Raw genomic sequence first — 23,470 nt, forward strand, 5'->3', positions numbered from 1 at the left:
CGCTTTTGCATTTAAAGCGGCACCGATGGGGTGGGGCTGGAGAGGATTGAATGTATACTCTGTGGAATCTCCCGCCATACAATTCATGAATTTCGTAGTCCTATTTGTGGTTGGAGTGGTGGGGTGGGAATGTGGGTTGCACCGCAAATGCAGTGTTTTCAGACTTTTTGGTGGGCACTGTAGCATAGGAAGTCAGTCATGCTAGGTAATTAGCGCGTGTGCTTATTTTAGACTTGTTCTACAGGCTAAACAGAACTTACTGCCGATACAGCTGGGATGTTGAGTCCTTATTTAAGTGAGGCTGGGGGCACCTGGGGTTTTCTGGCTTCGCTCTCGCTCATCAATACCCACTTTTAAAAGCCTGCAACTTAGGTGGGAGAATCTTGATGGAGACGGCCGGCGCCAAGCAGCAAACCGAGACCGAAGCCTCCAAGTGACGATGTACGATTATTGCCTAAGACGATGCCGTTAGTTTGGGGTTTGCTTTTTGCAGTGTCGGTTCGGCAGCGATCATTGTCCTCAGTGAATGTCTAGGTTCAATTATAAATTCCACATCATTCCTTCAAGTTTATTCGCTTCATACCATTGTCAAACACAGCGTCTGCAACACATCTTATCACCAGCATTTGCTTCATCCTATTGCCGCTACCAGCAACCAATCAAACAAAACCAGCAACCGCCAAAATGCGCTTCAACAACGTCGCCTTGTCTCTTGCTGCCGTCGCCTACGTCAAAGCCAACGTCCAGCTGTTCGCCGATGAGATTCCCATCCAGTGCCTGGCCGTTTGTAACCCCATCTTCCAACTCGGTCGCATCTGCGAGGGTGAGCGCACCGTAATTAGCAATGGTCCGACGGAGGACCGCCTTGAAGCGCAGTGTGTGTGCACAAACACCAGCTTTGACGTCTCCAAGTACGCTGGCCTGTGCGCTAGCTGCATGAGTCAGAATGTTGAAGACCGTGACGATTTGGAAGGTAAGACAAATCTCTAGCTCGTTGGCTTCAGTTGCTGACCAGAATGACAAAGACATTAATGACATCTTGTGGACTTGTGGCTTCCCTAGCACATCCTACGTTCCAACGGCATCCTACGCATCCTTTACTCCCTCCGTCCAGGCAACCCCACTCACAAACTCAGCCCAACTGACCACAACTATTGATCCCCGCGCCGGCGGTGGGGCTTCCCCGACGCAGTCCAGCGCCTCTGGCAACAACGGCGGCACCAGCAGCGGCAACCCCACCACGGCCAGCTCCCAAGCTACCCAGACCCCGAACGGAGCGGGTGTTGTCTCGTCCCAGGCCGGGCTCGGTCTAGTTGGTGCCGTAGCTGTCGGCGCTTGCTTCCTATAAATGGATTTTGATCAATAAAGGCATCCATTCAGGATTTAGCTTGCATTGCAGGCGCTATAGTATAAGCTATTAGCGGTCGTTTTGATTGGCAATTATGGGGGTTTCGAGGAAATGAATACGTTAGTATTACAGGATACCCGTACGGGTGGTAAATCCAACGAAGAGCAAAACTGGTACTGTATTCTGTAGTTGTAGATGTGTGTAGAAGGAAGAAAAGAGAGGCAGCCAGCGGAAGCAGCAGTTGTAAAGATATCACCGTTAGCGGCCCGGAGGCAGAATCTCCGGGCCCGACTACTGCTGTTCCCGCGGCCTGACCGCCTGCCCGTATTGTAGCTGGGTAATCCAACAATTATACTTCAACATTTGATGTTTACTAATATAACACCCATTGTCGACGCAATTCAGTCCCAAGCAATCTGCACCAGCCTGCAACTAAAAATAGGTTTCTAAATTGTTTGTAAGGTCTCATCAATGTGTTTTCCTCCACCTTTTTATTAAAATCGGGAATATATGTTAATGTCGGTTTCTTGCCAGTTGAGCCATCTCCATCAGCACCCCGTCAAGAAACGCGAATCCCGCCCGAGTCCCGCAAAGGTCAACTTGAGCGACAGCGAAAGCGAGGTCGACAGCCGTGTAGACGTCAATGCGCCGCTTTTCAGTAACCCGCGCGAGCCGGCAACACCACCGCGACTCCAAGGTAGCAATCATGCGTCAAGTCTACCCCAACGCCGCAAGCTAGACACTGAGGGGTAGTTGGGGGATCAAAAGCAAATGCCTGTAGGCAATGCCGACGCCATGTCCCCTGTTGACGACGAAAGGCGACGCACTTAGGGTAGAGCCGATACAGAGCTGAAATGGGGGAAATGCGACACCCAGCCCAACAACCATGACTGCGGCGTCGGCGTGGTCGCGAACGCAATCTTCGTCGTCGCCACAAGCCGCCCACCCGAGAAAATGCCGTGGAATATGTAGCGTCTGTTCCTCGCCATCCTCTTGGGGTTCAACGACGACGATAGCATGGCCCAGCAAATTCGACAGGCGTCCCTCCCCGCTGGTGTTGGAACCAGAGCTTCAACTTGTTCCTTGGAGGCCCCCTTCTGCACCGGCCGAGATTCCCTCGCTCACACTCGCGGATGCAACCTCTATTCTGCGAGAAACCGCTGACGCCCATGCCCGGGCGAAATGCAGGCGAAAGGAGGGCATTTTGAAGCTCGACAACGACAATAGAGACGAAAGTAAAAAGCTGGAGAAATTCCGCGGTGTTGTGGCTACGATCTCGCATACAGCAGCAGAGACGGCCGCGTCGAGGTGGATCGTTGTGGCGGGCATCGTTAAAGAGTTTGCAGCTTTTGCGAGTCGAGCTTCCGAGTGGGCCAGGGGGCCGGCCGAGTCTGGATGGCGGCTTGGGGGGGGCCGCCGCATGGAAGACCTCGTCTCAAAACATGCCAAGGCAGGAAATTCGATGAGGGCTGCCAAGTTGGCCAGTTGGGCGCTAGAGAGGCTGAAAAAACAGATTGTGGACCTCGTGGCTGTGCGACACGTCCTTATAAAGAAGCTACTGGAAGAACTTGGGCCATGTGGCGAAACTATGAATAAGTAACGGGGAATGATATCCCAGAAACAATAACTCTAAACAGGTTTAGGGGATAGAGTATATGACCAAGTTCTAATCTTGCTTGGTGTCTCTTATCTCACCTAATGTGTTTTGGTTGGCATTACTGACGTTTCCGCGCCCAGAAAGCCTCTTCAAGACGAATAAGCGCCTAGCAGGACCGATAAAGAGAGAAGAGAGATCCTTAATATATTGGCTGGGCTTCACCACATGCTTTTGTCGCTCGGGTGTTGTTAAATTCCTAGTATATAGCTATTTGTTACTCGTCCTATATTGTGCATTTCGTTTTAAAGGAATTCTAGCCTTCTACACTTAGGATTGCGTAATGCAGAGGTAGTATCTAATTAGTAACTAGTCCTACAAGATAGTTACGAGGAGGTATAGGCCTCCTGTCTATAATCTAGAAGTATCTATATCCTCACATTACAAGTTACCCTAGTGTATAGTCTAGTTTAATAGTAAAGATTACAGGCTTAATAGTCAACTTTTCAAGCCTTAGAAGGCATTAGAAGACATTAGGAGACATACATATAGACAACTAGTATAGGCGTAATAATTAAAGACTGAAATATAAAGGAGGAAGTATAGCTATACAAATAAAAGAAGTTTAAATTTACTTAGGAGCTTTTAATAATAGTCTTACCTCCTAACTACTAATAATTATAAAGATACTATACTATTTACTCTACTTAAGGTTACCTCTAATAAACTTATAGAAGACAATAATAATAAACTACAAAATATATTATATTTAGAATACTAAGCTAAAGAGTACTATAATTTATAACTTCTATTTAATAGTTAAAGCTACTTAAATAATATTTACTAAACTTATATAATAATTTTTATTATTAAATAGGCTTTGTACGTATATGCAGGTACTTAAAATGTAGAGTAAACTAAAGAATAATATTTATTATTGTCCTTCCTAACTATAAGATAGGTATTATATAAGATAAATATACTATTTTATTTAGGCTTAAGTTATTTAAGTTAAGCTAAGAGGTAATTCCCTTATACATAAGTAAATACTATACTATTTAATTTATATACTCTCCCTCTAAGTTGTAAGTATTATACAATTATATAATTATATTATTCTAATACTTACAACTTTTATTTTTTATAATTTAACTATATAATTCCTTTAATATAGTTAATTAGGTTATACTAATTATTCTATTAGTAATTTTATATATAAATTTAGTAAGTTAGGCTACTAATTATTATATAATAGATTTAAATTATAAGAATTATTAATAATACTTATAGTTTTTCCTTCTCTTTTTGTATAGTCCTTCCTTCCTATTTAATTAAGTAGATTAATTATATAGAAGTAGTATTTACTTTCTAATTTTACCTTACCTACTTACCCTACTTACTCTACTTAGCTAGATAGCTTATTACTTTTCTCTTCCTCCTTTTTTCTTCTTCTCTTTTCTTCCTTATAATTTATACTAAATTTCTTTACTATATAAAAATAAACTTCTATTAATAAAATAAATAAACTAAGTAAACTAAATATATAAAGCTCTTAATTCCTTTATTAATTAAGATACTACTAAATCTTAGCTTTCTAATAAGGAGGAAAAGTAGGAAACTAAAAAATTAAGTAATTTATATAGCTTAGTAATCCCCTTTTACTTCTAATCTTCTACTAATCTTTTTGTATATTAGAGGCTTCCTAATACAGTTGCAATTATGTCTCTTATTCCTACTAGAGGTTAAATTACCTCTATAGGTACTATTACTATTTGTATAAATATTAGAGGTACTTACTAAATTACTTTACTTACTTTAATAGCTTATAATTATACTTTCTTTATTATACTCTCTATTAATATATAAATCTCTTTTACTTACTTACTTATATAAAATTAACTTTAATATAGGAGGAGGAGTATAAAGTAGCTTATATACTATCTTATAATATTAAAATTTATCTCCTAACTAGTAAGAATATCTCTTTCCTCCTTATTAAAATTATTTACTATAAGGGATACTTTTATATAGTTCTAATTTAGAGCTGCAGTTAGGCTATTAATACCTACTCTTAGAAGTATAATTATAGTACTAGTACTCTCTAATTCTGCACTTATACCTATATTACTACATACTAGAATAGTACTTATACTAAGTATATTTAGTAGTTGTATAGAGCTTATTACTAGTATTATAATTGTAGTTTGTATAATAATAATAATAATAATAATAATAATAATAATAAGAATTTAAATAAGAATTCTTAATATACTTACTCTTATACTTACTATAAGTAAAAGAATAAAGCTTAAGTTATTATAAGTAGCTGTAAGTTTAGAGGAGCCTCTACTCCTATAATTATTAAGTAGTTAGTTAATCTTTAGGTTCTAATTTCTTCTTATACAGCTTATAAGTAGTAGGCTAAATAGTTGTATAAAGGAATACATTTAGAGTTAATATTTATAGGGAATATCTTAGTAGTATTTAGTATTTTAAATTAGAAAGTAAATAATTAAGTAGTTAATATACAAGAGTAGGCTTATATATTGTAATTATTAATTGCACTTCTCTCCTAATTTTTTAATGTATACTTTAATTTAAATTTGCAGAGTATTACTTATAATTAGTTACTGTAGTACTAAGTTTAGTATTTTCTTAGTAAGAGTATTTATAGAGTTATTTTTACTATTAATTTATTTTACCTCTAAAATCTCTTTCTTTTTATATAACTCCTATAGGCTTATAGTATTAATTATAAGCCTCTTTTTATCTATAGTACTTAGTTATATAAGGTACTTATATAGAGATTGTAAGTTTAAATAAATTACAATTAGAATTCTTAGAGTCTAGAGTATATAAAGAATTTAGTTTAGTATTATACTAAGTAAAATACTACTATTAAAGCTAGTAGTTATTCTATACAATTTACTTATAAGGATGCTTTTTATAATTCTTTTGCACTTAGTTAAGCTCTAGTATATAATATTCTCCTAAATTTTAAAGTTAGTAGTTATACAAGTAGTTTCCTCTATAAGTATAATTATAAATTTAAGTTGTAAAGAAAGATTAGTATTATTTACAAAAGATCTTGTATATACAGTTGTTGCGCAACTGCACCCTACTTGCGCGCGCTAGTCCCACTTTTCTTTCCCTAACCCCCCCCCCCCCCCCCCCCCCCCCCCCCCCCCCCCCCCCCCCCCCTAACCTAACTATGCGCGCGCACACAGGTGCAATACAAGTATAATGCAAGCTACCCCTTTACAGTTGTAAAGAGGCTGCCCCTAATTCTATTATAGCTATAAAGCTCTATTAATACACTATACTAATTCTATTATAGCTGTAAAGCCCTATTAATCTACTGCCCCTAATTCTAATTCTATTATAGCTGTAAAGCCTTATTAATGCACTATACTAATCCTATTACAGCTGTAAAGCCCTATTAATATACTACCCCTAATGCTATTATAACTGTAAAGCCCTAATAATCTACTACTTCTAATTCTATTATAGCTATAAAGCCCTATTAATTTATTTCCTACCTTAATTCTATTATAATTATAAAGCCCTATTAATTTACTACTTCTAATACTATTATAATTATAAAGCCCCTATTAATCTACTACCCCTAATACTATTATAATTATAAAGCCCTATTAATTTATTTACTACTTTAATTCTATTATAACTATAAAGCCCTATTTATTTACTAACTTAATTCTATTATAGCTATAGAAATCTTATTTAATAACTTACCCCCCTAATAACTATAAAGCTTAGTAATTTACTACTCTAATCTTATTATAAATATAAAAATCTAACTTAATAACTTGCACTCTTAATAACTATAAAGCCCTATTTATTTACTACTTTAATTCTATTACAGCTGTAAAGTCCTATTAATTTATTACCCTTAATTCTATTATAGCTATAAAGCCCTATTTATCTACTAATTTAATTCTATTATAGCTATAGAGATCTTATTTAATAATTTACCCCCCTAATAGCTGTAAAGTTTAGTAATTTACTACTCTAATCTTATTGTAGATGTAAAGATCTAGCTAAATAACTTATACTCTTAATAACTATAAAGTTTGTACTCCCTATAACTACTACTATTATAGTCTTTAGCTTTAGGTAGTTCTTTACTTAAGCTTATTACAGCTATAAGACTTATAGTCTCCTATATACCCCTATTTTATATTACAGCTATAAATATTATACTCTAATTTTACTTTAGAAGTATACTTAAAATACTATAACTTCTACTTAGTAGTCTATTTATTCTATTATACTTACTATTAATTACTATTTATTTTATTTAAGTCTAATTCTAATTCTCTTCCTCCTTAATTACAATTATACTCCCTTCTCTAAGTAAGTTAGCTATTTTAATATTAATATACTTAGTAAGCTCTATTATTTTAATATTCTTAGCCTTTAATTTAATCTCTATAGCTATTACCTTTAATTAGTATTCTACTCTACTATTTAAGGTAATTAGGATATTAACTGCAATTATATAAGCTACCTTTCTTAGTCCCTCTTTCTACTACTTTACTTAAAACTAGAATTTAGAAACTTTTTTTAGTATCTTATTTAGTAGAACTATGTTACGGTCGGCTTTCCGTGGTAGTGTCTATTAGCAGAAGCTGAGGCAACGAAGCTGGGGAACAGTGCTGTAAGTCGTGCTGAAAGGATCAGGTCTTCAGAGGATACGGTGATCAGTCGTATACTCAACAAGGGGCTTGTAACGTGTGTCACTAGTGAAGGGTGCCGAGAGTATCCGAGGGGATAATCACAAAGTTGATTGCTGAAGAGCTATGGAAGGTAATCTATCTATGCGGAATGAGTGTCCTTATATCCTTGAATGTTGTTCTTGGGACCGACATCTCAAAGTCGGTCCTCGTCCTGGGACCGACGATCTGGATGTCGGTGATGATGATGATGATGATGATGTATTTAACGTCCAGAGTAAAAAGGGACGTGCCGGGCGATGCCGACATGGTCTATCCTAATCTAAACTATTTTACAGGCTGCCGTCTTCACCTAACGTTCCTGTTCAGTGACTTGGGCAGATTTCGGAAAAGAAATTGGTCGCCTCCATCCATTCGCACAGAAGAGAAGCTCCCTGCGTAGTACCTAGCAGAAAATCTATGCTTGCCTTCGCCATACGTCGGCGGAGATGCCGCGGGGTGGCCTTACGGCCACGCTTGCAGAAGTAGAAGTGTACTGGGGTTTTGCGTCTTCCGCAACTGCAGTGAAGCAGTGCGTCTTGGTGGGCGAATCTCTCGTGGTACGCTGCGAAGTCTCCATGATGCGATCTTGCCGCATATAGCCTTCCTAGCAAATGCCGAGGAAGGCGAAGTTCGGGGGGCTTGGGATGAGGACTTATCCCAAGGTCGGCATACTGCCGAGGGCAGATTGACGGCCATCTCCTGGCGAAAGCCTGGAGATCGGCTGCTCTGGACTCCCGCTTCAAGTGCGCCAATGTAGGCTGTGGCTGTGATTCTGGGATTTGTCTGCAGGCCTCCTTGGCAAGAGCGTCTGCTTCCTCGTTTCCTGCTATTCCCGTGTGTCCAGGGCACCACCAAATGTATACCCTGCCAGGCATCGTCCAGCTTGTCCGTCCTCTCTGTGCCCAAGAGGCAGAGAGCTCACTAAAGGCCCTAAACCTAGCCTGGCTGCTTCCTGGGCTCCGGGTGACGAGTCTGGCTGCGACTGCGAGGTTATCGAGGCAGATATGAACATTGTCTGCCATCCGCGCCGTGGGAGACCTCATGGCTTCCAGTAGGCCCCGAAAAGCGGCTTGCGCTTCTGCGTCAAAGACCTCCGTCTGGTGGCCGAGCGGCTCTGATCCTCGGAAGATCTGCCGTGTGGCCTGGTACCCGACCCAGCCTGCTCCAGCGGCGGTTCTGCTACCGTCCACCATTTGGGAACCGTCAGTATAGACAACAATGTCCCGCTTTGAGAATGCTCCCAATCTGTCTGTAAAGGCGGTGGCCAGTTCATCCTTGGTCTTCCTTGGTTCATAGCCGACCATGCTCAGGGCTGTGTGCCAGTCGGCTGAGCGCTCCCAAGGCGGTAGCTCTAGCGGGTCGATGTATTCGGCATGTCTCTCGATAAGGCTTGCCATTCGCCGTAGTCTTGAGTCCGGTCCGGGCCTGTCTCCGAGCCTCGTTCGGAGGGGGTGTCGATCGTCAAGGCGATGGATCCTTACGGAGGCTTTATGGAGCTTCGCATCTAGCATCACCTCTGCTGGGGGCAGGGCAGCTTCACGCTGTAGGATCGGTACAGGCGTCGTTCTATACACAGGAAGTGCGGCTCGAATAGCCTTGGCCTGCGTAATGTCAAGTCGGTTGAGTAGACCGTTGACCCCGTTCGAGGCGATGTGTCCGTTCTTGATCCGATTCCTGCCCGGCCACCATGCCTCTGATGCATAGTACTGAATGGGCAGTACGCAGGAGGCAATAGCACGGCGCAGCAGGTGTGTCGGCGCGCCCCAGGCGGTGTTCCCTAGTCCCCGTAGTCCGTTGACCACTTGGCATGCTTTGGCGCAGTGGCCTTTCACATGGTTCTTGAAAGTGAGTCTCCGGTCGAAGTGGACCCCAAGCCACCGTAGGGAGGCCCCTTGATTGACGGCCTGAACTGTGTGCTGTCTCCCGTCCAGCAGTCTGACGGTGATTGGCGGGTTTCTATCTTTTGGTCTCTTGGTGAAGTGGATGAGCTCGGATTTATCGGTGTCGAAAGTGATTCCCTCTAACGCCCCCCATTCTTGGGCTTCTTCCCATTCTTTCGCTAGCAGGGCACAATTGTCCTCTAGTGAGGTTGAGCTTGCCATGATGGCAATGTCGTCGGCGTAGCCAAATCGAGATCGCTTCCTGCCTGGATGAACAGTGCCCAGCTTGAATAAGGGTTCGATGTGAAGCATGAAGAGGATGGGAGACACGGGCGAGCCCTGTGGTAGCCCACACTCAAGGTCGAAGACGTCCCCCATCTCTCCGTCTAGCCTTATTCTTGCTCTTCTCCCGAGGACGAAACTCGAGACCCACCGCACGAGGTTCTCCGGCCATCCTTGGCATCGGAGGCGTCGGATCAGCCTCCCTGGCAGCACAGCGTCGAAGGCCCCTTTGATGTCGAGCGTAAGCATAGAGGTGACACGACCTCTTTGCCAGGCACACTCGATATCGTGGATGGCAGCAGCGATGAGGTCGCTACACGAGCGGAGGGGGAGGGCCCCAAACTGTTGGTCGTGCAGTACCTGGAACTTGACTGTGATCCAGGCAAGCCTTCTTGCGACAAGTCTCTCCAAGCCTTTTCCAAGCACAGACAACAGCGCGATTGGCCTATACGAGCGCGGGAGCGCCCTGTCTCTCTTGCCCGGCTTAGGCAGGATGACTAGGATAGCTTCTTTGAAACAGGTGGGATGCCAGCCCTCGCATACGCATCCGCTGTAGAGCCGGAAGACGATGTCCTCGATAACGGGCCACGCTGTCTTGAGGACGGCCGTTGTGATTCCGTCGGACCCGGGGGTGGTGCTTCTCGCAGAGAAGATTGACGTTTGTACCTCGTCTTTTGTAACACGCGGGAAAGGAAGATTGGCCTCCAGGCGAGGTCCTGGGCTCTCTGCTGGTATGTCCGTGGAGATGGCAGCATTTCTGAGGAGGACGCGGGCGAACAGATCCCGCTTCTCCTTCGGTTGTGAGATGAGCGCGGTTGGATTGCTCCCATCCCGGAGTGGAGGGGTCTGGAAGGATCCCTTGGCCTTCTGCCACCCGACCATTTCAAACACATCTTTGCCAGTGGAGGCTGCGGCGATCTTTCCTCTCCAGTACGTGTCCTTAGAGCGCCGCAGCTGATGGAGAAAGTCCTGTTTCAGAGCGTCCTCCTCGTTTCGCTCCCATTGACAATCTATTCCCAAGGCGCAGAGTCTTGCCACAGTTGCTCTCTTGGTCGTGTAGGCTCGGTGTTTCCGCCTGCAGTTCTCGTCCCAGTATGGTCTCCCAGGTCCTCTGCCAAGCGCACGCCTTGTAGAAGCCGTAAGCGCTTCTACAAGGCAATCTGTGAGTTGCTGTGCTAGCATGTCCAGAGCCTGTGGGTCTCTTGCGTTGCTTGCAGTATGGCGCACGGGATGTATACTTCGCTGAAGGATGTCGAGGAAGAGCTTCTCGTCCATTGTGTCAAGCCGGAACCTCCCCGGGGTTGGGTCGACCGGATCGGTTAGGGCCAAGGGGACCCGGGTCAGCAGGCTTTCGTGGTCTGACGTTGTGTGTAGGGACGTTTCTATGCTGGTGGATGCCCCGTGGAGGCTGCCGGACGCCCAGCATAGGTCTAACGTGTTGCCGTCCTTATGTGTGGCTTCACCTATCGGCGACAGGAGGACAAGGCCAACGGTTTCTGTCCATTCCACCAGGTCATCAGCGTCCGAGGAGCTGGTCGCCTCGGGTTGCCAGGTCCAATGACGGAGGTTGAAATCCCCCGCGACCAACACACGTTCCTGGTGTCCGGGTTGCCAGGCTGTTATGATATCCCTAATCGCTTGGCCTGGTCGCAGCGAGCCACAAGGGGCGTTGTACACGTTGATGACTGTGAGAACTTTCCGCTTTCCCGCCAGGAGTTGTAGGAAGAGCAGGTCTGTGGATGGGCTGGGCAGCGGGCGTGTTTGTACGCCCCGTAGTCCCGTTCCTCTGCGGAGGTAGGTGAGCACCCTTGGTCTGTCTTCAATCCAGTTGTCTACTGGGGTGAAGATCTCGAAGCCCGGGTGGCATCTTGTGAGCCTTCTCTCTTCCGAGCGGATAGCGGGCTCTTGAAGTAGCAGTATGTCGACATGGGCCGCGTAGGCTAGATTCAGTGCCGTTTCGTGTGCGAGCGGTCGTCTGGCCACGTTCGCCTGCATGATCTGCAGGACTCTAGAGGGCCGCATTCTCCTGATGTCCCTCATTAGCTTGGTTGCAGTCCATCTCTTCTCCTCTTTCTCGGGATTGTTGATGCGACTGCTGGGTCGCAAGCCTCCACGATCTCTCTCCCTCGGCTCGGATGGCCCGTAGCTGTGCCTTGTTCCTCCTCTGGACTACGCCCCTCACCACTTTTGGTCTGATAGGGCAAGTCACGTCAAAGGCGGCATGGGGCCCGTTACACGACGGACACTTAAAGGGGCAGTCACAGCCATCGTGACCCTCAGTGCCGCCGCAAGGTGCCCGGTGTTGTTCGGTCGTGTGGGAAGGAGAGCTGCACTTGAGGCATCTCTTCCTTCTGGTACACGTTCGTTCGTTGTGAAAGCCGCCGCAGCGGTGGCATTGGGGAGACCTCTTCTCCTTCGGAAACTGCAGGTTGACGAAAACGCTGGCCCCCATCAAACGGAGGCGCCTTGGTAGTTGCCTTACGGCTTCCGCCTTGAACCAGGCTGTCACCGTGCCTAGCCTTTCGGCTTCGTCTTTTCTGGAAAAGTATGCTTTTTCGGGCTTGAGTTTCGTCGTGGCCTGGATCTCTTCAAGGAGCTCCTCGGTCGTGATTTCCAGCTCAGTGTTGGTGAGCAGGCAGTGTCTGGTGTAAGGGACGTTTGCGATATAGGCCCGGATCCAGGTGTCGCGCTGCTCGACCGCCTGTGCCTGGAGAAGGGCAGCAATCTGTTCTCTGTTCTCTAGCAGGACTTTTGCCCCATCTGCTGACGATGGTAGGAGTGCTAATCCTGTCTTGACATGGTCGATCCCCTTGAGGGCTTCTCGAGCTTGGGGACTTAGCTTTTCACGAACGAACGCGTAGATGTCGTAGGCTCTCTCGTTGCGGAGCGGGCTTTCAGGTGGCAGACGTGCGAAGATGCGAAGGTCTTTTGAAGCCGCCCGGTTTGCGGCTTGTTTTGCTGGGGTTGTTTCATGCAGTTGTCTGGTAAGTGGCTGGCTTGCCACCATCGCGTAGGACCGAACTTGGGGCGGCTGGTTCTGGGCTGTGTGTAAGGGATGCCCTTGGAGACTCTGGGCAGACTCGCTGGGTCCTGTGCTAACAGCATGCATGGACCTTGCTAGACCACGTTGGTGCCGGTCTGAACGCTGCTTCTCTTCCTGAAGCTCTTTCTCCAAGGATTCGATCTTCATCAAACAGTCTTTCAGGAACTGTTCCCTTTCGGCGTCCCGTCGTAGGAGATCCTGGACGAGGTTTGAGAGCTTGTTGATCTCGTCTTTAAGCTCCGCATTGTCTTGGTAGCTGACTTGCTCAACCACTCTGACCTTTGCGGTCGGTTTCCGGACACGTCCAGACCGTCGAGATGTACTGGCGTCCCCGTGAACCGTGATCGATGGCCCTGCGTCTAGAGAGACGGCCATGATGGTGAAATTCAGCTCACGTGGGCTGATGATGAGAAATGATAGTGCGGTGGGCCGGAGCCCTCTATGATCTTAACAGCTACTAACAGTGGATACTTTGTGAAGAGAAAGTTCGCGAAAGGTCAAACATGTGCCTGGATTTGTAATGTAGTCGCGGTCGGGTGATCCGCTCGCTTATCAACCACGTTATTGCTAGTAGATGTAAGGATAAGTAAGGTAGGTTGCGTAGTAGGTAGTTATCTTAGCTAGTAAAAAAATAGGGTCCTATTAGGTAAGCCTGCGCTAGGCTTAGGTGACGGCTGGGAGAATGACAGACTTGCCTGGTGTGGAGTGCGGGGGTTTGGCCCCGACCGCTGGTCCATCACTCCTGCGCAACACTGGCTGGTATACATCCCGCGGCACGCCGCGTACTCACGATGCTGCTGCCGGACCAACTCCTAGGCATCTACGGCCAGTATAAGCAGGATACAGACTCGGTCGTCCGATGGCTTGCCTCGACTGCCAAGGCCCACGCTCTCAGGTCTTGAGGGCCAGGCACCGAAGAGCGGACGGCTGAAGGGCAAGGACAGGATCAAGGCTCGCGGTGACGGCAGAGCAAAGAAGGGCCCCACGCCGGTAGAGAAGAAGACTACAAGGTACGTGGTTGCCATCAAGGACTTCCTACCACTGGCCAACTTCGTCGCTGATTGCCGGGATCCGGCTGTTTCGGTGCCCGATGCCTTTTTCACCACGATTGACCGCCTTATTGACCTGCGGTCCGGATTCCGAAGGAGGTTAAGCGATTACGGACTGGAACCGGACGACAAGTCTGACGAGCGGCATCAATACTTCGTCGCCGTTCTCAAGGCGGTCAGGGAAGCGTTGCGGCCGCGGGCGGCTGCTGCAACGGTACCTACAGAGGCGGATAACGCTGCCGACACCGGCCGTACTGCGCCTAAGGAGTCGTCTGATGATCTTAGCAACCGTTTTGCTGCTCTGTCTGTCGAAGAGCCGTCGCAGGCCTTCCTCGACGCGTTCCGCAATGCGCCCCATGCAAGGCCGGAACCGCGCGGGAAGGACCCGGTGTCGTACGAAGCAGAACCCCAGACGTCCCTTGAGGATGTTTTCTTTGCCTTTACGGTGCTGGTGAACGACCTGAGCAGGATCCGGTCTCGGATCGAGTGGATCTGGTCAGAACACCGCAACGGCATCTTCGATCTTGCCGCTGCTGCTGTCGCTACCAACACGGCCATCTCTGTCGCTCGCGGGTGGATAGAAGACATCTCTCCTCTTTTGGGCGCGCAAGACGGAGGCCTCGAGGGTATCCTCAACACATTCTATTTTATGGCCTGCCGCCGGAATGGGTTTGCAGTCGAACAGGTCTACCTCGCCGACAGCAGGGACAACTTTAACTATGATACTTACGACGTGGCTGACGGGTGCTACGTCGTCGCCTTCCGACTATTGCAGGGCTTTGCCGCCGTCCTGAACCCCCGCGATCTTCCGATCATCAAGGAGGGCATGTTTGGCAAATACAACCCCAATAGCGACCGTGCCTCGAAGACGGGCCGGGAAAAGTTCCAGGAGGACACCATCCTCCTCATGGAATTTTTCACCGAACTCATTACCGTCGTTCGACTGATCCCTGGCTACCCGGTTGAGGACGAGTTTCTGCGGGAGATGAGGAGATTTGACAAGACGCCTGTCATCTCTCTTTCGCTTGTGTTTACAGCCCAGGTCTTTCTAGACATCCACCACACGATGCGTGCCGCGACACGACGGAGCTTTGAGGCTATGGTCAAGGAGACCAGTGTGATGGATAATTCGCTAGGGAGCCACCTAGAGTTTCACAAACACTTGAAGATCAACAACTGGCCTGCTTCGAACGACCACGCGCTGCGGGAGCTCAGTCGTCTGATCCAGTGGATGGCTAAGGACCCGGTGCACGGCGCCAAGGCGAGGGTTAGCATAGGCTTAGGAATGCCTGTGCCCCCGGAGATGGAGGTCCATCGCATCATGATCTACTCGCCCTTGCTGAGCGGTCTCTTCCTCTTCCGTCTCCGCACCGAGATGTACGACATTGGCCTGGCCGTCGCTAATGCCTGGGGTTCCGTCACGTACACCGCCCACCTGTATCATGCCTTGCGAGGGAGCCGCCTGCTAGACGGCCTGTGGCCTGATATGGAGGTTATGCTTACCCTGCTTGGTGACTCTGGTATCTGGGTGGGGGGCGAGCGCCCGGGGACGAGCATGGACTCCCACCGGATTCGCCGCCGGCCCCAGCTCCCGCTCTCCCCCCCCCCCCCCGTATCCGTTCCTCGCCTCCGTCGCCCCTGCCGCCCCCTACCACGCCCTCTCGCACACCGTCTGCGGGATCCCGCACAGCCAGCAGCACGCGAACCTGTCGAACCGCACCTTGGCCCGCCACTGAAGGAACCGCCCGGCCTCCAGTCGCCTACAGTTCGCCTGCCCGTGTACGAACGACGTTCACTTCCACGTCAGCCTCTTCCCGTCACACCACGCCGTTACAACACGCCATGTAGCAGACCGAGCACTTGCCCTCTACCTCCGTCAGCCACCCCTGGAGCTCCCTTGACAGCGCCTGCCTCGCTATCGTGTCCCGTGCCACCTGGCTGACCGCCTCTGCTTCTTCCCCGTCGTCGTCGCTCTCGCCGCCGCCACCTGTCACTTCTTCCTCTTCACCCCCTGACTATAAGCAGAGATCCCACGCCTGCGGCCCGAGCTGGGAGCAGTCCTTGTCGTCCCCGTCCATGAACCTTCCAAGCACCGCTCGTCGGCACACCGATTTCTGCATGAAGCTCTCCATTCTTTCCCGGTCTAGCTGCTGGACGTCGCTGGCGAACAGGTCTTTCTGTGCCCCCCTTCTCCGCCTGGGACGATAATGACGGACTCGACCGTCTTTCCCTCGGCCCGTCCGCTGCGCGAAGTCCACGAGCCCGTACGGCGTCTCGGCGTGGAAGACTGCCACGATGCCTCGGACGTCTACTTCTGACCCGATCCCCGTCGTTGCTGCCATCCAACGGCTCTCTGACTGCCCCTTTGACCACCTCCTGAGCGCCTTCCGTCGCGCGTCTACGCTGAGGGTCTCTTCGTGGCCGCAAGCGGGCTGTACCCAAGAAAGGTTCCGAGGGCAAGTTACCAAACAAGAAGTGTTAATGAGGTATTATGCCGCTAGCACTAGTCTGCAAGAGCAACATGCCTTTACGTGAAACCTTAAGTCAGCGCTGTAGCAAACATCAACACAAAGCTAGAGGTCAGTCCTAAGTTGCCTATTTGTCCCGGCAAAGTTTGTAACGTCCTGCGAAAATGCCGACGACGAGACGGATAGAACAAAACCACATTCTAGAAGAAAAAGCACTAAACAGACCTGTTACGATTGAGCGCCTAAAATTTTACAGATTACGGACACCTTGGTACCTATTCGGCTCTTTTCACAAAGCAGAATTAAGTGACCCTTCAACGTGCTAGCCATCTACTGGACCTGAGCAAAAGCTCACGCACTTAGTGATTGGACGACTTGAAAAAGTTGGAGCATTGGATTTTATGGATTGAGCCTAGTGAAAGGCGACAATGGTCGAAATACACGACCAGACAGACACCTAGTAATTTAGAAAGACGTTTTTCTTTTTTCCTTTTTGCAAGACGTTAACATAAAGTCAACACAAATTTAAGAGGGTAAGATGTTGTTTGACAAATTGTATCCATACATTGAAGGTCCGCAATGTAGTCGGGCTGCCCAAGGCCCTAGTAAAAAGCGTCATAGAACGCCGCGACGGCTCAGGTCGTTGTAGCTTGAAAACTTTTGATGATCTCGACCATTTGCATCACAGGCTTGTATCGCACTGTTGAATGCGTGGTTGGCCTCAAAGACTGCCGGATTTACGGGTGCTGTTGCGTTCGTGGTCCAATTCTTTTACAGTTTAGAAGCCATGAAACGGTAGTAGGCAAGACAGTTCCAGTCTTTGTTGTATTGGCCCTTGGAGAGCGCGATCCACTTTTCGCCTGCAGAACAGTCAGCACGATTCACCTAATTTAAGACGTGAACTTGCCATTTCTCATGACTCTGTCAATGTTGCCTTTGGAAGAGGTTGTAGTACCTCCATAATCGATACTGCATGGTGTAGGTTTAGTCCCTATCCAGTAAGGCCGTTGATGATTTATAGCCGACAGAATACATACCGTTGCATACGCTTCACTTCATCCCAGTCATGGGATGTCTGAGTCCAGGAGTTGGGGTTGTCTGCCAGACGTCTTACGTGCAAGTAGCTAGCCGTAAATTTATTCTGGCGAAAGGCGGTTTTGCCGATGATGAGACCCACGTGGAGGCAGCCTGTCTGATCGATAGTGTACTGTTGACTCGGTGTCATACCCTTTTGACCAGGGTATGCCTTGTTACAGGACATAAAGTAGTAGTGTGTGTTGTGGCGAAGAGTGCCGACGACCTTCTCAGCCTCTGTCCAAGCTGCGCTCGAATCGCGAGACAGGATTCCATCTTTGTCGTAAACAACGCTACCCGTTGCGGCCAAGTGACCCGGTGCACGGACTGATATGGCATTGTTGAGTTTTGGTACCGCAAGGCCAGCCACAGTGACGCAGGATGACAGGAGATATAAAAATCTCATCTTGTTCAAGGAGACGCGAGCTTGAGAAATGAGTGAAGGTAAAAGGAGCAAATTCGAACAACTGCGAGTTACCAGGTTTTAAATACCATACTTAGTTGTCAATCAGCAATCTGAGGAACTTCTGATGCCCAGCATCAGTCGGTTCAGATAGTGTTCAGCTATCGGCGATTCCGCTACATGAGAACCTTAAGTTAGACTCCACATCGGTGTAGCCGATGATATGGTAGACACTTGATGTAACCATGTTGCTCGACCTGCGAAAGGAGCTAATCGCAGCTTTACGAAAGGCTGAAGATAGAAAAGCGGGTAGCGACAAGGGATTGAGAGTGAAAGGTGCATAATTCTATCGGCTCTATGACCACGTAAGGACTCAGTCAAGATGCTAAGTCTGACTCGAATATAATTGCGTGAATTTGTGCGAGATTCAGCGCAGAAAGGACCAGGGCAGGTCGGTAGGCAGGTAAGAAGAATAGGTTGAAGAACGAATTTGTCAACAACTCATGCTTGCGACTATCTCAATTGTTTTCTTCTTTTCGTTGGATTTCTCCTATTCTTTCTTAGTTTGCTTTAAGAGGGAAGCTGTATTATCACGCAGTCGTGCAAGCGTTGCAGCAGAACGTATCTTCTAACTAGCCAGCAAAGGGTTGTTCATGACTGTCTCAATAGGTCACGTCCTCAATGGGACTTTCAGATCCTTCGTCTCTTTTGACTTATTGATGGGTTGGAGGCAGGCTTAGGGCAGCTTGTATTCGAGCCCATTCAATCAGACAACTTTATCATACAAGAGCCTCTGTTGGTCTTGAACAAGCGATACCACTTGCTTGACTGCTCTGCATTCAACATTACAGTGTTAATCACGCACAAAATTTCATATGCAGCGTTTTCTAAATAGGTTAACTGTTTGCAATCGCTTCGAGGGCGTTCGAGACGTCGTTGCCGGGTTGTGATGTCATTAGGGTCTTGTTTTGCGATTGGTAAGTTTTGGTCATGATTCGGCAGAAAACAACAAAGGAACGAGAGACCGAAGTGTCGAGGGTTGCACGGAAGTCGGTGCGGTACGTTCTTCTATAGGATGCGAAGTGGTGAAGTGGAGAGAGACAGCATCGAATAAACGACTCAGTACCGACACGTTGATAGGTAAGATCCGAGCACGAAGTGGACGAGCGGGCCACAAGAGGTGAGGGTTAGTGCTGGAATGGTGGGCAAGAATAGGACAGGCACAGAGGGAAACGGAAGGTTTAGTCAGAGATCTGCCGATCCGGGTACTATCCTACTTGACTGTTTTTATATGTTGGCGCTGAAGTCATCCCTAGCGCTACCCCCGGCTTCGACCCCTGAATTCCTGTCTCTGTTAAGTGGTATGTTTGGTGCTGGTGTCCCAACTCTTTTCAGAGGCATTTCAATACGCCTCCCATTGCAACCGACGTAGCACACTGCTTCCCCTAACACTTTAGTTGAGGTCTGGATACTTGAGCGACGCTAAATCATTGCACTAGATGAATAATACATAAGACAATGTGGCGAGCGTAACGCGTCTGTGGGCAGCTTATGAGCTTTATTTATACCGGACGTCACGCGAGGCGGATCGCCTGACAAAAGTTCGTCTGAATTATTAAGAGTACAATTTTAGGGACTTGTAAGTATGGCTACAGCCACTCCGTAGCGAAAAGAAGGACAGTTTTAAATAGACTTGGCTTTTTCTCCGCGCTTGAGCTAATGGCATCCGTAATTTTCAGTTCTATCATGATGCATATTAAGACGTGGTATCGCTATGAAATTTACAGACTTCCTGTGCTTACCACTGCTTACACCGGATTTATAACCCTAATTTTCCGTAAGTTTGAGCGCTCCCAAAACGTTGAGTTCATCACCTGTGTGTATAATCTCGGCATCCCCGAGTCTGCTATGCATCTCCTTGGCACTGTGCACCTTACTCTAGGAGTCATGACTCTTCTTAAAGCGAAAGACCCTGCAAAGGCGACCGAGGGTTTTAACAGCATCAAGTCTATGATTCCTACGAAATCGGTCAAGATCTCGCTGTGTAGCCTGCAGACCTTTCCCAGCACTAATGCATGCCATTCCGCCTTCCTGTTTGCACGCACCGCAAGCCTCGACTACGACTTGGATGCTCTTTGCTACAGATTTAGGCAAGTTATTATCTAGGACGAACCAACGAAACTTCAACCTTGAAGACCAACATATTGAACGTCGGAAAGATAGTGTTGGCAAATATACTAGGCATCCGTATATACGGCGAGGTGAAGCAACGAATACTTATTATGTTAGTCTACTTATGATGTTACTTGATGAGTGGAATAAAATAGGAGGCTATTGCTACGGCCGTCAGAGGCCGATATGTAGCCTTCCGAGCACACGAGTTATCCGGCCGGCGGCCGGACAGCTAATGTTCTGACGGATGGGATTAAAGACAAGTAGGGCGTGGGCCGTCGTCTGCTCGACTGTGGATCTAACAACGTTCTCAGGGCAGGGCAGCGTTCTCATAACGGAGCCGTGGTCGTGCATACCCGCTATTTTGAGGAGGCCCAGAGCGCCTCGTTGTTTCTTCGGTGCTTCCTTGCGTAGAGTGTTCTTCGCCCTTCTTGCACCGTCTGCTCACGCGCTAGCGAGTGCAGGCCTGATGTCTACACGGAGGTATTCCGCCGTGCTTTGTGGCAGTATAGGCAGGAAGACACGTCAAATGTGAGTGAGAAAGGTGGAGGGTAACAGATAAACGATCACGGACATGACTAATTGCTAACGAGCTATATTCGAGCTTTTATGTAGGTAAAAACCCTGTCTAGCTACACGGGCCTTAACGTTATCCCTTCCGCCTACCACCGCCCTTGACGGTGTGTCTCGCAAAGCTTAAGCTGCCACTTCGACCCCTGCCACCGCCCCGACAAATCGACGAATGGCGGCCGAAAACGAGTTACCATGCGTTAGAGGGCGCTGTGACGTACTAGGCCCTGGCGATCAAGCCCGCGCACATCCTCTCGACGAGCTCGAAGGTGTTGCCTAAGGCGTTGGTATCGGCCAAGTTCTTACGGAATGGCCTGATGCCGTCGATGTAGTGCTTCCTGTTGGTCCTGATCTTGGAGAAGGCGTCCCGGATCTCCTTGACGGACACGTAGTCCGGTTTGGAGAGCGCGGAATAGGGGATCTGCGGCAGGCCGATGCCGACGCCCATCTTTTCCAGCCGCCGTGCGAAGTACGTCTGATCAGCAGCGTAGTCCGTCGGCAGGATGATTTGGGGGACACCGGCGGCGATCGCGTCCGTCATGGAGCCGACGCCGCCGTGGGTCAGGACCAGAGACATTTCCGGGAACAACGTGGCCCACGACGTTTCGCCGACGAAGAGATGGAAGACGCGTCCGTTATGAGTGATACGTCGGAAGCTAGACTCTGAGCGTTTGACGTTGTGCAGAATGATGAAGCTCCAGTCGGTGAGGGCGGCCAGCTCCTGCTTGGCGACTTCGAAGAATGCTGGGAAGGCATGGTCCTTATCGAACTGGCGTTCCTTCATGCCCATGCCCATGTAGAAGATGGGACGTTTACCCTGTTTGTCGATCCATGAGTACACCTCGCCCTGGCGACTCGGCTTGGCGGTACTGGACCGGGCCGACAGTCGCGGAAGCTTCCCAACCATCGCCGCTCCTACGGCACTGGGGGACGAGCTGTCCCAGATTTCGGGCTGCTGTGCGTAGATCCGGATGTGATTGGGCTTGATGTCCTTCTTCGTGAGGGCGGTGGAGCGGATGCCTGGCAAGTAGAAGACTTGGAGCTCGACCAGAATCCGGTCGCGGGCCGGTGCGGTCAGCTGCTGGATCTGGCGTCGCTGATCAGGTGTGGTGGCGGAAGGGGGGATGAAGTGGCTTGCGACGATGAGGTCGGGCTTCCATCCGTGAAGGATGGACTCCATCTTCTTCATGAACATGGCAACGGCCTGGTCGCGCCGGGGCGGGTTCACTTTCGAAGCCCACTCATGATTGTCGTTCGCGAATTTCGCCTTCAAGCCATCGGGGAAGAAATCTCGGTAGCTATCCCCGAGGACAATGGCGTGCTTTACGTCAAAGATGGCCGGTCTGTCGAGCATGCCTTGAAGTACCGACGAGAGAAGGGGAACATCGCCGTTACTCCCGCCGTAGATGATGAAGAAGACCTCGATTTTTCCTTTGTTTCTGCCGCGAGCCTGAAGCCCCCTTTGTAGCTGAGTCTCGACGGTTTTCAAGGCCGTGGATGGGCCGGGGATCTTGCTACCCGGGACGCCGGCGAGGATCTCGATCACCTCTCTGACCTGAGACTCTGCGGCGGTCGATGGGTGCTGGATATCTCTGGTCAACAACCACTCGGCCGCAGCACTGCTGTTCCAAGCTTCTGCTGGAGGAGCAGCGTCTCTTTGGACAAGCCCAGCCGCGGTGGTAGGAAGAGAGCCGGCGATGAGGGCAAGGGCAAAGATAATCGAAAGCGCGCGCAGCGAGTGGCACACCTGACGAGCGGCTGGGAATGCGAAACCCATGTCTCCGAAAGTAGACAGTTTGCGTGGAAACAATATTCAGAAGAAGCACCAAGATAAGAGAAGAGGGAGAGGCGCAAGACGAGAGTTCCTCGAGGCGTATCCGAACTCGAACTTCTCTGTACTGTTCAGGGCTGCAGATATAGCACAACATGATTATATATCTAGAAGTTTTCACATCCCATTATGCTAGGCGACAGGGCTGAAATACTAGCGGGACCGAGAGAAACGGGCAAGACGTTCAACCTCCTCTTCTCTCAACCAGACAAAAGCACGCAACAGGGTGACATGGGCGGGCGTTTGCAAATGCCCCTTCCCCGCCAGCCGTATCAAAGCGGCCTGCGGACAACACCGGTGTGCTGGACCCCCAGGGTCCACCTCCTATAGAAGGCTTCGGCAGGGCCGGAGTGCTACAGGCCCAGGCACTGCTCAGGCGCCGCCGGCGCGCCTCCCCTCCATGCTCTCTTCTTAATAACCGTATCTGCAGTGTGCTTGCTTGCCAAGCCCTTAGTTAGCCAGCCCCCTCTGCTCTCGTAGTTGAATGCATCGTGATGTGGGGCTACCCGATTTGCAACTTGGGTGGTCGGCGGAGCCGGCACTTCGTAGAAAAGGCCCACTGAATGCTAGTCCAGCGAACGCTCGGCTGATCGAAGCAATGCAACATGCCAAGATGGAAATCGCCGTTGATAATAGAAACCAATATGGAGGAGGGCTACTGCTCGGATGTTTCCGTCAGACGATCTAGATAGGCTCTCTCTCAGCTCTCGGAGACACCGCCGTTAGCCTTTTGCTCAGGTCCACTGCTCAGTGCAGGGGTTGGGCTTGATAGTATTCTTGGACCTCTCGAAAATGAATTCAGTCGACAAACTCCGGCTCCATTCTCTGAGGAAGAGCTTGCTTAGACAACGTCGTGCTTCAACTGTATATAGCTTCTCTTTCCTACGCACGCACAGCCTGCATCATCTGTTCGACGCACTCACTAGCTACTCTGCAATCCTTAAGGTCAAAGGCATTGCTTTCTTGTAACATCCTTCTTACATTCTCTTTATTGATCCCTACTGCGCCTCGCGTATCGGA

The 23,470-nt window shown here is 48.7% G+C and overlaps 5 protein-coding genes across 5 annotated transcripts; 3 read left to right on the forward strand and 2 right to left on the reverse strand.

The window, feature by feature from the left end:
* Positions 1 to 684: 684 nt before the first annotated feature.
* Positions 685 to 1,348, forward strand: CH63R_14645 (Cap22 protein; the record flags this gene model as incomplete). Its single annotated transcript, XM_018309619.1, has 2 exons — positions 685 to 973; positions 1,005 to 1,348. The coding sequence occupies 2 exons, from the start codon at positions 685 to 687 to the stop codon at positions 1,346 to 1,348; spliced, it is 633 nt and encodes a 210-aa protein (XP_018150591.1).
* Positions 1,349 to 2,234: 886 nt separating this feature from the next.
* On the forward strand, positions 2,235 to 2,948 carry CH63R_14646 (uncharacterized protein; the record flags this gene model as incomplete). Its single annotated transcript, XM_018309620.1, has 1 exon — positions 2,235 to 2,948. One exon carries the CDS (start codon positions 2,235 to 2,237, stop codon positions 2,946 to 2,948), a length of 714 nt encoding a protein of 237 aa, XP_018150592.1.
* Positions 2,949 to 13,674: 10,726 nt separating this feature from the next.
* Positions 13,675 to 15,417, forward strand: CH63R_14647 (Ank-repeat protein mbp1; the record flags this gene model as incomplete). Its single annotated transcript, XM_018309621.1, has 3 exons — positions 13,675 to 13,737; positions 13,793 to 15,369; positions 15,402 to 15,417. The coding sequence occupies 3 exons, from the start codon at positions 13,675 to 13,677 to the stop codon at positions 15,415 to 15,417; spliced, it is 1,656 nt and encodes a 551-aa protein (XP_018150593.1).
* Positions 15,418 to 17,290: 1,873 nt separating this feature from the next.
* CH63R_14648 (EC51a protein) lies at positions 17,291 to 17,880 on the reverse strand (the record flags this gene model as incomplete). Its single annotated transcript, XM_018309622.1, has 2 exons — positions 17,291 to 17,369; positions 17,438 to 17,880. 2 exons carry the CDS (start codon positions 17,878 to 17,880, stop codon positions 17,291 to 17,293), a joined length of 522 nt encoding a protein of 173 aa, XP_018150594.1.
* A 2,959-nt stretch (positions 17,881 to 20,839) lies between these two features.
* Positions 20,840 to 22,396, reverse strand: CH63R_14649 (UDP-N-acetylglucosamine transferase subunit ALG13; the record flags this gene model as incomplete). The annotated part of the gene is made up of 1 exon (XM_018309623.1): positions 20,840 to 22,396. The coding sequence occupies one exon, from the start codon at positions 22,394 to 22,396 to the stop codon at positions 20,840 to 20,842; it is 1,557 nt and encodes a 518-aa protein (XP_018150595.1).
* Between the last annotated feature and the right edge of the window lie 1,074 nt (positions 22,397 to 23,470).

Source organism: Colletotrichum higginsianum, chromosome 12 (genome assembly GCF_001672515.1).
Source record: "Colletotrichum higginsianum IMI 349063 chromosome 12, whole genome shotgun sequence".
Taxonomy (NCBI): Eukaryota; Fungi; Ascomycota; class Sordariomycetes; order Glomerellales; family Glomerellaceae; genus Colletotrichum; species Colletotrichum higginsianum.